Genomic DNA, 13,937 nt, shown 5'->3' with positions numbered 1-13,937 from the left:
TTTTAACCACAAAAATGTCTTTTACAGCACCGGAATGGGCACCAGTCTCAAATGAGAAAACACATGTAGACAAACACCATGTAGACAGAAAACCAGGGTGTCATGTGTGAGCCCAGCTCAAGCCATAAGACCTGATGTTCCAAATCACGGCCCCCGAGCCCCACCTGCTGTCCAACTGCTCTTACGTGGACAGCTCTGAGTGGGCAGCTCCGGGATGAGAAGCAGCAAAGTTTGACTTATTTTTAATAACTGGTGAATCTACTGAGTAACTCTGGGAAAGCAGCTACTTTAATATTTTTTATAAACCTTTTAATCCCCCCAATTACAAAAGTGCTACGCACTCTTTGTAAACACAGAATAACACAGAGATGCAGAGAGTGAAGGTCTCACATCATCTGGTTCCCACCACACCCGCCACGGCATTCCACTTTGAAGAGCAAGAGTGTCATATGACTGCTAAATGGTGCCAGGGCTGTGTTCGTCTTCATTAAGACCCCTCACATCGGCAGGTAAGTCTCTTAAAAGCAACCTCACGGACATCTAGGGCTCTGCTGGAAACAGACTGAAACAGGGGTTCTCAAACCCAGTCATGCAACTTCATCAGCTCAAGGGCTTGTTAAAATACATTTCTCATTCGGTGGCTCTGGGGAGCCTGAGAATGGCATTCCTAACAGGTTCCTAGGTGATGTTGAGGCTGCTGTTCCAGGAATCATACTTTTGAGAACCACAGCACTGAAGGAACTGGGATTTCCATTGGTCCTAACATCACTGGCAAAGAGGTAGGGCATACACTAGGCAACAGAGGAGAACAAGTCACAAAAAGTGTACAAATCAGCCCATGTTTTAACCACTTGCATTCACTTACCACGGCAGCAATTTCTGCTCCAGATTTGTGGTTTAAAGCAGCCAGGACAATCGAAGCAATAAAGAAAAAGAAAGTGCTGAGTCCAGTGTTGACCAAATCCTGATGGAAAAGATAAAATAAAATCACTTGAAAAGAGTCATTTCATGTTTTGCCCTAAAAGCCATTGAAGAACTTTCAAAATGAGAAGCCCAATACCCAGGCTCTCTGATGGCTCCATATTTTAGTCTCGATGGCCCAGGGGTGTTGGTCACACAAAACAAGGCAAAGATGGCAACAGTTTATGATGTTACTTGATAAATTACCACAGCAAAATCCACATTTTAAGCAACCATGCTACCATTTCTTAATGACATTCTTTGAGAAAACCACACTGCTAACAAATCAAGGACATGCACACTAAGTACTATTTAGAGGTTCTACTGTCATCTTTCAAAAACTCATCCAAATCATCCTGGCAAGGACAAACTTTACCAGACCTCACACTCTTTTTTATGCAGTCTTTCAAGCCTCTGCCGTTAAAGCCTAAAGGATTTGCTCCTAAGCTTCTTGCAAAGCAAATCAGGTTACATATCCAATGCTTCAAAGATTTAACTCTTGTATTACTTGTCGAGAGGAACGTAGCACAGTGATTAAAAGTCACAGCCAGACTTGGGTCCTGACCAACCATGACCTTGGACAAGGCACTTCGCTTCTCTACATCTTACGTGAAAATACACCCTCTTCTCCCAGAGTTTCTTAAGGATTAAGTGACAACACATGTGAAGAGCCGAGCATTGTGCCTGGCCCGTGGTTAGCGTTTCCTGCACATTTATTGTTACTTCTGTTATTACTACTTTGGCATCAGGCCCCACCAGCCTGGGTTATACCTGAGTGCCTCTTGATCTTCCAAGGGAAGAAAATGCAGGTAAAATCTTAAACTGCCTCAGTGCCCCGTTGATTGGATCATCAACACCAGGTAGGTCCCCCTGGCTGGTCTGGCTTCAAGGTCTATTTCTGACTTTTAAAGATGCAAAAAAAGGCAATGTTCGCATCATAACGGTACTGAGTCTGCGCAGCAGGAACCCCAACACACTGGCCAGGGCTCTGTGTGGGCTCATGGGAGCAGCAAAGTCCTGACTTCGAAACTGTTAAGAGATGTCTGCCAGCAGGAATAGCTTTCAGCTCTGACCAAGGTGTGAGGACTGGGCAAATTTTTCACAAATTCAAACCAGGAAGTGTTTAGTCACACTCAGCTCTGGGTAAGATGCTACAGGGATAAAGAAGAATATAAAATGTACTTTCCAAACCAGACTGTTTACAAATAGGGAAAATGTCTTATCATACAATGCTGAAGGCAAAAGTCAAACAAAATAGTATGCACATTAATAGTGACTATGTAAAAATATAAATGTGGTAAAGTATTGATAAGTAGCAGAAGTTTTGAAGAAGTTCATGTTATTTGTCTGCGAATTCCACATGTGGAAATTTATCTTATTATCCTAGTACAAAAAGGTCTAAGTATAAGGGTGTTCACCGTAATATTATTTAAAATAGCAAAAAAACTGGAAGCAAACAAAATGCTCAAGAATAGGGGATCTGTTAAATGAAATGGCGTTTCCATACAAGAACACTATAAGGTCATTAAAAGTAATGATACAATTGTGTAACACAGAAGATAATAAAGGTAATTTAAATCAAAAAGCATGACTTTAATGGTTCCATTATTTTCTACTCACACATCGCAACACGTATTGCATATGTGAAAGTCTAGAGAAAATGGGTTTCTACTTAAGTGTTACAAGGGGTGACCCTGGATGGGCTGGGTTACAGATGAATTTTTAACAGCTTTATTGAGATGTAACTCATATACCATATAACACATCTAATTAAAGCATACAATTAAATTACCACAATCTAATTTTAGAACATTTTCAGCACCTCAAAAAGAATCCTCATACTCATTAGCAGTTAATTCTTCATCCGTCCCCTACTCCCAGGCAACCACCAGTCTGCTTTCTGTCTCTATGGAAACCTATTGTGACTGGCTTCTCCCATTTGGTATAATAGTCCTAAGGTTCACTCATATTGTAGCATATAACAATACTTCGTTCCTTCTTAACACTGAATAATATTCCATGTACAGATACAACACATTTTTTTTTATTCATCGGTTTATGGACATTTCAGTTGTTTCTACTTTTTCATTTATAAATAATGCTACTATGAACTTACAAGCTTTTCCGTAGACATATATCTTGAATCGTCATATGATTTTTTTCCTATTTCATTATCTATATCTTCCAATTTTTCTATAATAAACACTAGTTGCACAGTTTAAAAAGCTTAAAACTGAAAATAAACAAAGAACAAACAAGCAAACAAATAAATGGCTTATAGGTGGATTGCTGCAAAAGTCAGTCAGCATCCACGACTTGGGTTCCACAGCCATGAAACAAAATCAAGGCTACAGATTCGCCCTCCGTGTTCAGCGGCACACACAGGCATGCCCTCACACGTGGATTTTGGGGGGGGTGGTTAGTCAACATTGGTGCTTCATTGTTTTTTAATACTTTTAATAGACATGTACTCTGTCGCCACATGCTTTCCAGTTTGCCATGGTCGTCCCCACGCCCTGCAATCTCACGCCCAGCCACCTTACGTTTCCTGCCTGGCCCCTAACGCACCCAAAGCTGCAGCCTTCCTTACACTGGGAGATGAAGAGGAAGGCTGCCTTCACATACACACGCTTTCGGGTCTCTCCTTCATAACACACCAGCAAGTACAGGTGTGAGCCTAAGAAACTCCGACAACAGGTCAAGGGGATCTGGCCTAGAGGGTGCTAACTTAAGGGCTACCGGCCAAATCTCGCCCACAGATAGGTTTGACTTGTATAGTGTTCAAAACAAATACGAATAAGCCAATATTTAAACACCAGAACCCTGTACATAAAAACTGACTTCTAAGAAAAGTAAAACAAAACAAAACCCAACTTCCAGCTGCTCTTGAAAATGTGTGCCAGAGGCCCCACGACACGACACCACAATTGGCTGGGGCCGAGTAGGAGGACACCTTCTCCGCCTCCCCATCCCCGGTTCATCTTTTCACTCGCCCATTTACGTCACATGCCCAGGCCCAGCAGGCCCTGCGTCTGTAACCTTGCTCCAGGCCCAGAGAATGGCCGCTGACAACATGCCCCATGCTTCAGTTCTCTGTGCCCAGCGACTGCCCATTCATCCTTCAAGGCCAAAGAGGAATCTGGCCTGTTCTCTGACCCACTCCAGGCCTCCTGCCTGAGGCATCCAATCCCTCCTCGCCTGTGTTCTCCCAGGCTTTACACTAAACTGGATCATAAGAGCACGCATACCAGAGTAGAGCAGCACGCACCCACCAACCTTGTACTTTCAGTTCCCAAAACCTGGCACAAAGCAGGTGTTTGAGCAATGCTTGCGGAAACGACCACAGATGAGGCATTTATAAACAGGTCCGGTCCTGGGCTATCACAGCAACTGCTCCCAAACCACTGGGTACTGTGGCTGGCTCTATCTAGTCTTAGCTCTCCACACAGCTGAAAGGAAGTTTACAACCCATCAGTCCACACTGTGCACTGACTTGTGCTCAAATGTTCCCAGCATCAAAGGGACAATCCTAATACTACCATCTATGGAGAACCTATTGTGCCAACCATATAACTCCAGCATCTCAGTGAATCCTAATCTAATTTTTATCCAAAATACCTATAAGGCGGAACACATTATCTTCTTCCACTTTTAAAAATATGGAAACTGAATCCCAGAGAAGATGAGTGCTGTATAATGAAAAATATATATTTGGTCCCTGTCTCTGTTCTGGAGTGATAAGACTTCTTTTGTCATTCATATCAAAGCTCTTTCAACCCACCCAGAGTTTATGCTAATGAGGTGACTCTCTGGAGTCCTCAGATAGTGTCAGGATCCAGGCTGGTTACCAGAAAAACCAAGCAGGTGATTCGAGGATTGGAACTTTCAGCTCTACCACCTCCAACCTCTAGGGACCAGGGAGAGGGGCTGACGACTGAGTTCAGTCTCCAAATGGCTAATGATTGAATCAATCGTGCCTACATATTGAAATCTCCATCAAAACCCTGAATCATGGGGTCTGGGGAGCTTCTGAGTGGGTGACTACGTCCACGTGCTAGGAGGGTATTGCACCCCAACTGCATGGGACAGTGGCTCCAGCACTTGAGACTTCGGGACCCTGCCCTGTGCATCTCCACTTCAATTTGGCTGCTTCATGGTTGTATCCTTTATAACAAACCCATAATCGTAAGTAAAGCACTTTCCTGAGTTCTGTGAGTCGTTCTAGAGAATTATCAAACCTGAGGGGGTGGGATGGGAACTCCACATCTGCAGCTGGTCAGATAGAAGTGCAGGTCACCTGGGAACCCCATCTGTGTCTGATGTCTGAACTGAACTGTTGGACACCCACTTGGTGTTAGAGAATTAGGAAATTCCTTGGTATGAAAAACTTACGCATATTTGGTGTCACAAAAAACCCCCAGCACATTTGGTCTCAAAAGTGATGTCAGAAAACATCACACAATGAATCATGGCCACGGCCTCAGGGCTCTGCAAGTGACTGCTCTGGGTGACTTCACAATGTTCTCAATGAACCACAGCGCTGGCCTGGGTTCTCAGATAGGGAGAGGTCTGTGGGGGGAGCGGGGGCCACCGAGGCCACTGGAAAGAAATACCAAGGAAGAAAAAGACAAACCAGGAGAATGTGGTGTCACAGGAGGCAAGAGCACAGAGGACGGCAGAAGGACCGAGCATTCTGCAGCAGATTCCCCCCGAAACGTTTAGTGGGGGAGGACCGAAGAATAACCGGAGGATCCAGGAACATAGAGACCCCAAGTGTTCCTGACCAGGGGATTTTCAAAGATATAAAGTCACAGACTGGGGAGAAGGGCAGTGGCTGTTTGGGAAGGGGTGCCGACACTATCCTATCTCTTGACCCAGATGGTGGCTACACAGTCTTTATCATTCTTCATTAAATTATACATTTACTTTTACAAAATTTTCTGAACATGCTGTATTTGATGATAAACAGTGAGAAAAGAGGGATTAGGAGGTAGGGAAATAGAGAAGGAAATAGAGAAGGCATGCATAGACCCCCTCCTCTTTTCGGAAGTTTGGACGAGCAGGCCTTGAATGGGCTCTGAGTGCCAGCTAAGGGAGGCTTTCAGTGGTCTGAAGGGGATGGAAGAGAGGCATGAGGTGGGGGAGGAGGCAGGTGGTACTAGTCAAGGTAAACACAGGTGGAACACATGGGTGTGTGAGCTCCTATTATACAGAGAAAAACAAATATTGCAGAATAAGTTCCATAGACTCATAGAAAAAAAAAATTATATTACCATAATCTTTCTGAGTGCTTCAAATTAAGCTTGTACAAAATATGTACTTTATATCAACCTCCTTGTTTACCATTTTTCATGCATATTTGTGTCAACCCAAGCTCCTGAACCGACCCATTTTTCTAAATCCATACCAATCACACCCTGTTTCGCTCATCGCCTACTTCTGTTGGGGACAAAAATACTCCCGCCACCTTGTTAGAGAAACAATATATCAAAGGCTAAGCCTCTGTAGTGACTTGATGAGCTAGGATCAACCCTAAAGAACTCATTTTTGCTGCCCTCCCAGAGAAAAAATGATCTGAGCATTCTTCAATAAGTACCATCTCCTCAAGTTCATGAAACTCACATACACTTTTGCTGGATAAGCGTACACTTCTATCTGCTCTAAAGGGTAAAAATTCTGGAAAGGATCCCGAGGGACAGAAAAGTATTCTCAAGTGACACAGTACCACCCAGCCATTTGCCCTAGCCAACACCAGCCAGAAGACAAGGATGGACATTCACTGACCACTAAAAAAGATGCACTTTGATATGACCAGATGGTGTGGTAGCCAACAACCGAAGTCTTTCATGATTAAATAGAAGAATCAGAATTTCAGAAAGATCACTAAATAGGTATTTTGGAGGATAAAGGCCAGTATGGATTAGTAAGAAATATGAAGTATAAAGTCTTTTAAAAAAGATTTATGGCTGTCAAATATGCAGATAAGACAGAATTAAGGGAGCTGAATCAAACCTGGTAGAAGTCTACAGGAGAATGATACAGTTGGTAGACAACAGGGGCCTTTTACTTATGCTAAAATTACTACTTATCAGACTGGAACCAGTGCCCACTGGTGTGAGGTGCCTTTATACATATTATCTCATTTCACTTTTAAAACTACCCTATAAGAAAAATATTATCATCTTCATTTTACCCGTGGTGAGTCTTTACCAATATGAGGCTCTAAGTGGCATTCCCAGGGGGCACCACACAGCTCCTAAAAGCCACCTTGGACTTGAAGCCAGACAGGTCTGTCTGACTCAAAGGCCTGGTCTTAATCTTCCCAGAAGCTGCTTTTTTGTCAAATAGGTCTTCTGACAGGATCCACTCACAATCCAGTCCCACTCTTCCCTCAACGACTATTGATTGGGAAAGCCTTAGAAACAGGAATCTGGGATACCAGTGAACCTTGACCCTGTGGAGCCTGCTTATTGGTTGCGGGAGGTTGGTAAGGTTCTGTTATGCTATCTGTCTACCACACTATCAATTTAGATCATACTCTGTAAACATTTTCTTATACTTGAGCTTAAAAATGGGTGAGATATTAAAACCTGTCAAAAAACTTGACAAAATGCCTCTAATATCTTGAGGTTTTAAAGTTTAAATTTAAATTTAAATCACATTTTTCTCAGTTTTCAATGCCAAAATAAAACCAGCTGAGTTTTCAACGGACATCAATTTTTCTAGTTCAGCTCTCCTCTTATTTTTCCTAATAGAGTTCAAATAACAGAGAGAGCACCCCACCAGAAAGACCCTCTCTCTGTGGCACCCCACAGGGTCACCATAAGAGTGGCCCTGCCAGGCAAGGCGACCAGCTCCGGCCTCCTCCCTGGCCCCCTCACGAGGGCCACTCTTTTTGCAGCGCTGCACACGCCCGGCACCGGCCAAAGAGAAAGGAGCTCCCTCGAGGGTAGGTGGTCTCAGCCCTACTCCCCCCATCCTCCTATGGCCCTCTTAGCAGCTATGGGGCCCACAGGGTTCTCCTCCCTCTGGCACAGAAGGGTGAGGCAGCTGACTGCTTTCCTGTGTCTCTCTGATTCCCTTTGAGCTCTTGCACGTGCTTATTTGCAAAGAAATATCAAGAAAACCAAGCATTATAAAGTTCCCTTTCTTGTTTAGCACAGTAAGGACAAGTAACACAAGTCCAGAGATAGGGACCTGGGAGTAACCAGCCCTGAGTTTCCCTGGCCAGAGGGCAAGGCTGCCAAACAGGGTAAAGAACCCAAACCACAGAGAGAAGAGGACACATGTCCACTTAAGACTCTGATCAAACTACTAAACCTCCCGGGTCTTCCCAGGTGCTTTGAATTTAATAATATTCCTAGACTTTGCAAGGCATTTGCATTTTTTATTTATATTTTCTATTCTTCCTGAATCAATACTTTTTTGTAAATGGCTTTTGGGTCCAGTGCGAAAAATATGCAAAAAAGTATTAACTCTATTTTCTCTTTCCCATATTCTGTAAATATCAACATTACCAATCATCTCAGAGGATCATGAAATTGAAATGACATCTTTAAAGAGGTCAAACTAATTATTATGATGTTTCTACTATTAGTGAAGATTCCATTTATTTTATAGTTTTATTCAATCCGGCAAAGAAATATAAAATTTCACAGTTGAATTACAATGGACTAGTTAAGTAGCATAATAAACTGGAACCAAACCCGACATGGAGAGATTCCAACTTTCCCTTGGGGCCAAGTAGCACCCGATCCTTTCACAGTCAGAGAGTGGCAACTTGTACTCACTGTCAGGTTCCAGTTGATCTGGGGGATCCTCATGTGAAGGTTCAGACTGAACAGAATCAGCAAGACTCCAGTCACCACAAATGCACTACAGCTCACAAACTCAAAAAAGTAGAGGCCTTCACACGGGGAGCACTCCATGATGGTCTCTATGCAGATGAATGCAATCAGGGCCAAAATCTAGGAAGAAAATGGGACACACACATGTACGTGTATATTCAGTACACATTGGTGCACATATGTGCCTGCCACGTTTAGAAAAAACTTAACCACCACCATCGCATGTAGCCACAGAGTTTTCCTCTGAGGACGGCAGTATCACTATTAAGAATATGACCTGATCCAATTCTTCTGAAAGAACAGGTATGGGGCCTTCGGGAAAGGATCAAATTCCTCACGTGAATAAGTAAGCCCCAGCACGGTGTGCTGAAGCGAGCCTGGTGCGGTGTGGCCCTTGAGAGGGAGCAGAAAGGAACGTCTCTGCGATGTTTTTAGTTTTACCTCTGCCTACGCATGCTTCTGATTTACAGTCTCTACCACAACTCTGCCGAACACTGAGGGCAAGATCCTCGTGGTGTCCATTTTATGCCATCTGCAACTACCTTCGCGGTTCATGCTGAGGCCACGCAGGCTGACTGGGACCCTGATGGCTTTAAGGATGGTATAATCTCTTCCCCCGATAGGAGGTCCGTTTACCTAATTTATGAGCTATGCTTTTTAAAAGTTTATCATTGAGCTTGATCACAAAAAGGCAGATCGAGAGCTGATAAAAACATTTTCAAATCTACCAATTATAGAATCAATTTCTTTCTGAAGGATCAAAGGAACATTTTAACAATATATCCCGAGAGCTTGGAGATCATAAAGTAAAACAGGTGTTAATAGAAAATTACCAGGTGAGCTTTTAAAGGAAGATTTCAGGAGGAAGAAGAGGCCCAGAGGCTGATTTAACGGCCCTGTGATCACGGAAAGGTGCGGTGCTCTCGCACCTAAAACCCAATCGGTCTTGGGCTCCCAGCCTCCACTTCACTTCTTTAACAGAGCACCTCACAACCGACCGCATGCCAAGCCTGTGCCAGAGATCTCAGGCCAGACCCCACCTCAAAGGTCAAGGAAGTACAGGCAGGCATCCCCACAGTCCCAGATTTGTCCTTAGAGCTAGTGACATCAGCATTACCAGGGAGCCTGTTAGAAATGCAGAATGTCTGCCTCCCCTCCTTGACCTACAGAGTCAGAATCTGCATTTTTGACAAGGTCTCCTGATGACTAAAGTGTGGGAAGTATGCAAGGCATGGGCAGTTCTGGGCTCTTCTCTGCCTATTGTGCTTTTCAACGCTCCGCTCACTGCCACCTCCTCCCCATGCCTTCCCTGACTGTGGCGCTCTCTGCCAGGCATTATCTGATTCCACCCTCTCTTAGGAAAAGCCTGCTTGTCTGTAATTGCGTTCTACCCTTTCTTATACTTACCATTATGCATTTCTCCACCTTCTGAGCTTTATGAGGGCAGGGCCGGTCCATCTCTTTCTATGCCCAAGACACTAAGTACAGTAACTTGCATGCAGCCAGCAAACTGGGGCTCATGGAGCCACTGAAAACCCACGCCAACAATTCCTGATGTACTTATTAGCATCTCCACAGGAAACGAAGGGTGGCTCTGCTCTTCCCACTGTCAATACTTCCACACAAAAAGACGCTTTTCATGTTTCTATTATAAATCATTAAGGACATGGGTCTTAAAGCACGCACTTTGTGCTTCTCTCAATGGCTCTCCTAACTCCCTACAGAACCACAGACTTTAATTCTCTATCTGAATTACATGCCTGACTTGCAATCAATTCACAAAGAAATAGTTCATATAAGGGAAACTCTGAAACTTTTTTTTTTTTTTAACCGCTGTAATTGGATCTAGCAATCTTGGGCAAGAAATAACACACTGTACTGATGAGTTACAAATGTTTCTGGTATGCTAATTTCAACCATATTTGTGTAGGAAGGTAACACCTACATTCTTAAATATTAAAATAAGCATCGGTTCAAGAATATGCAAATCTAATAGGCCATTCAATACAGCAGTGAACAACACACAAAAAATTCCCTGCTCTCTAGCTCATATGCTAATGAAAAAGTTTTAGAAAAATGAAAAATACAGTCTGTTGGCAGTGATAAAAGACGAGAAATCAAAGCAGGGAAGGAGAATGAAATGTCACTAGGACAAGAGTGTTTGAGATTTTAGGCAGGGTGACTGACCGTGGAAGGCCTCATTAAGAAGGTTCTAGATTTATTACACAGTGTATTAATGGCTGATCACAAAGGGTATTAAAGGATACGACTGAACAGATAGATGAAGAGATACATAGGGCAAGGTCCAGAAGGGTCTCGAACACAGGAGCTTCTGTCCCTGTGGAGTGTGGAATGTACCTGCCACCCTCCTGCACGGGAATGCATTTTGGTTCACCCACCTGGAAGGTTCACCGACATGGAAGCTCATCAACTCTCTGGTTCAAGAGTTTTTGTAGAGCTTCATCTGTCGTCCCCTGCCCCATCCCCATCCCAGTGTCGGTGGGTGGGGTTGAGAGTTCCAGCCCTCTAATCACCAGGTTGGCTCCCTTGACAACCAGCCCTCATCCTTAGGTGCTTTCCAAAAGTCACCTCATTAACACAAACTCAGGTGTGGTTGAAAGGCGTTTGTTGTGACTATCAAGAGACACCTCTTATCACTTAGGAAATTCTAAGGGTTTTAAGAGCTCTGTGCCGGAATCGGAATGAAGACAAAATATATATTTCTTATTATAAATCACAATAATTCATATATAGAGATAAAGAAATAAGATTCATAAATACATTCACAACTATATGCATATAGTAATTTAATTAATCCCCTATTGATGGGTATTTAGGTGGTTTCTAATACTTTTTCTAATAGGCAGTACACTTTTTTTTGCCTGCTTTTGGCCCAGCAAATGTCAAATTTTCTTCCAGCACAATCCACTGCTGAAGTTAAACCTACTCATCAACCAATGAGAAGAAAATAAGGACTCATAGTTATACTGGGAGCCAACGACTTCAAGACAACCAGAGTAAAAAGTCATTCAACACATAAGAACTGTGAAGTAGACACATGTAAAATTGCACAGAGACATTCAAGATGCAAATGAGGAACAGCTATTGTATTTGCTAAGCAGGAGATCCTGGGTGCCCTTGGAGAGAGGCCCTCCCATGTAGCACCTACCAATGAACCAGGAGTCAACAGTTACATAGTTGATAAGTTGATTGATATTAAAACGTTGTCAGGGTTCCACAACTGCAGTTAATTATGATTGCCAGCATCAAAAAGTAGGGAAAGAGAAAGGGCTGGCTGGTTAAGTTACTCTAAAACTTTAAAGCTTCCTGAGAGCCCATGTTACTATTGGTGGCAGTGTAAACTGCCTGGATCTTTCTGGAGGGCCGTGGGAATCAGCAGTCCCACTCACCAAGAGTCACATGGTGGGGTTGGATATTTGTGCTTGAGACTTTCCCAGGGCAGATTCTCAAAATGATGACACTTCAGAACTCCACACTCATCACTCCAACTTCCTATCTATCACAATTTTTTTTGCTAGGTGGTGATAAATAGCAATGGGCGTTTTGGGGCTTTGGCAAATTGGACGTTGAGAGATGCGTTAAAATGGGTTTAGCTGCCACTTCCGTGTACAGTTATTGTAGCCTTTCCGCAGTACAAATGGCTCCCAGATATGCTTTGATCTGACATCATGATGAAGAAACAGGCCCCACAATCCACAAGATCAATGGGTCCTACAATGCCATACAAGTATACGGGTGGTGAAGGAGAGATGGGGTTTAACACATATAGAGCCAGAAGCTAATCTGTGGAGAATCCTTCAGATCATCAAATGCATGATACTGTAAGCGGACGATTCTGTTTTCATCAGTGCCTAAATGGAAGTTGTGCCCTATCAGGAATAGTCCAATAATGCAGAATATGCAATTACAGACACACTCCACATTTCCTTCCTTTTTGGTGGGAATCACAAAAAATAGAATTTATCAGCATTCCAGGGTTGATAGGGCAGAAACCTGCAGTGGTACTATAAAGAGCGAGTACATAATTGTGAGAGATGACAGCCCAAGCACCCCAATGTATGAGATCTGGCATATCTGACGAATCTTGAACTGACAAAGTCCAACACTCCCAAATAAAATGGCACACAAAACTGCCTCCAACGCACTGAAACAGCCTGAAGAAACAAATGTTCCGGTGACAATCTCCTACACACATTCATTATAAAGTCAGTGTATGTAGTATAAAAGTGTCCTGACTGTATAATGCAACGCGGTGAGTGCGGTAGCGATCTAAAATTTGAATTGTCCTGCTGTACAGCTACATTTCAGATTGGTTTTGCATACCTTTTCAGAATTAACTGATTATATACTAAAATTCAAATATGATCTATCTTAATAGAGGCAACAACAGAAAGAAAACTTTTTAAATTTGTAACTGAATGTGTTTCTCATTCTAAATACTCACTACTGTATCTAGTTTCATATTTTTAATTTTATATCTTTTTCCTTACAGTGGGCCTCCAAAACTGTGTGAGCCTCAAGTCCCTCTAAACCTGGATCTGCTTCTGAGTTTGGGCAACAAAAGGTGAGTGGACGAGACAGATCCCTAACTTCTGGCAGCAGCTTTTGGAGACTGTGAGCAATTTCACCACGTTCTCTCCCCGGCCACAACAGCGAGCAATGTTCCAGGTGGGGATGGCCTCTGAGTAAAGGCTGATGCACGGCCAGCTTCCAGATGACCTGAGATGCGTGTGTAACATGAGAGAGGAGACCTCCCTTGTGTCAATCCAAAGAGATTTGAGGTTTGTTACTACAGCGCAATCCAGCCCATGCTGACAAGAAAGGGCACTGTGACATAACTTAAAAGTGTTAATGGAAAATGAAAGTCACTCTCAAGTCCATGTGGTCCCATTTCTTTATTAGAAAGTTCATCATCTCTAAAGCCTCCTTGATAGCACACAATCCTATTTCCTGGCCACCACTACACTGTAAGTATAGGAAGTGGGCACATAGCATCCTCATGGCCAGCACATAATGAAAAGGTCAGCCTTTCACTAATGTGATGGCAAGGACCCCCAGGAAGAAATGGTGTCCCTAATATCTATGAAGACCTCTTTGGAGGTTAAACAA

At 43.2% G+C, this 13,937-nt stretch overlaps 1 protein-coding gene across 1 annotated transcript in view; it reads right to left on the bottom strand.

The window, feature by feature from the left end:
* CMTM4 (CKLF like MARVEL transmembrane domain containing 4) overlaps positions 1 to 13,937 on the bottom strand; it is a 46,617-nt gene that overhangs the window by 6,857 nt on the left and 25,823 nt on the right. The window contains exons 2-3 of the mRNA XM_016162800.2: positions 8,751 to 8,927; positions 866 to 964 (exon numbers count right to left, since the gene is read on the bottom strand). Of these exons, the coding sequence (XP_016018286.1) occupies positions 866 to 964; positions 8,751 to 8,927 (276 nt within the window). The remainder of the gene's footprint in view (positions 1 to 865; positions 965 to 8,750; positions 8,928 to 13,937) is intronic.

This window comes from Rousettus aegyptiacus, unplaced genomic scaffold (genome assembly GCF_014176215.1).
Source record: "Rousettus aegyptiacus isolate mRouAeg1 unplaced genomic scaffold, mRouAeg1.p scaffold_m13_p_14, whole genome shotgun sequence".
In the NCBI taxonomy this organism is placed as follows: domain Eukaryota; kingdom Metazoa; phylum Chordata; class Mammalia; order Chiroptera; family Pteropodidae; genus Rousettus; species Rousettus aegyptiacus.
The sequence above is the reverse complement of the archived record's forward strand: the minus strand, read 5'-3'. Positions and strand labels throughout refer to the sequence as shown.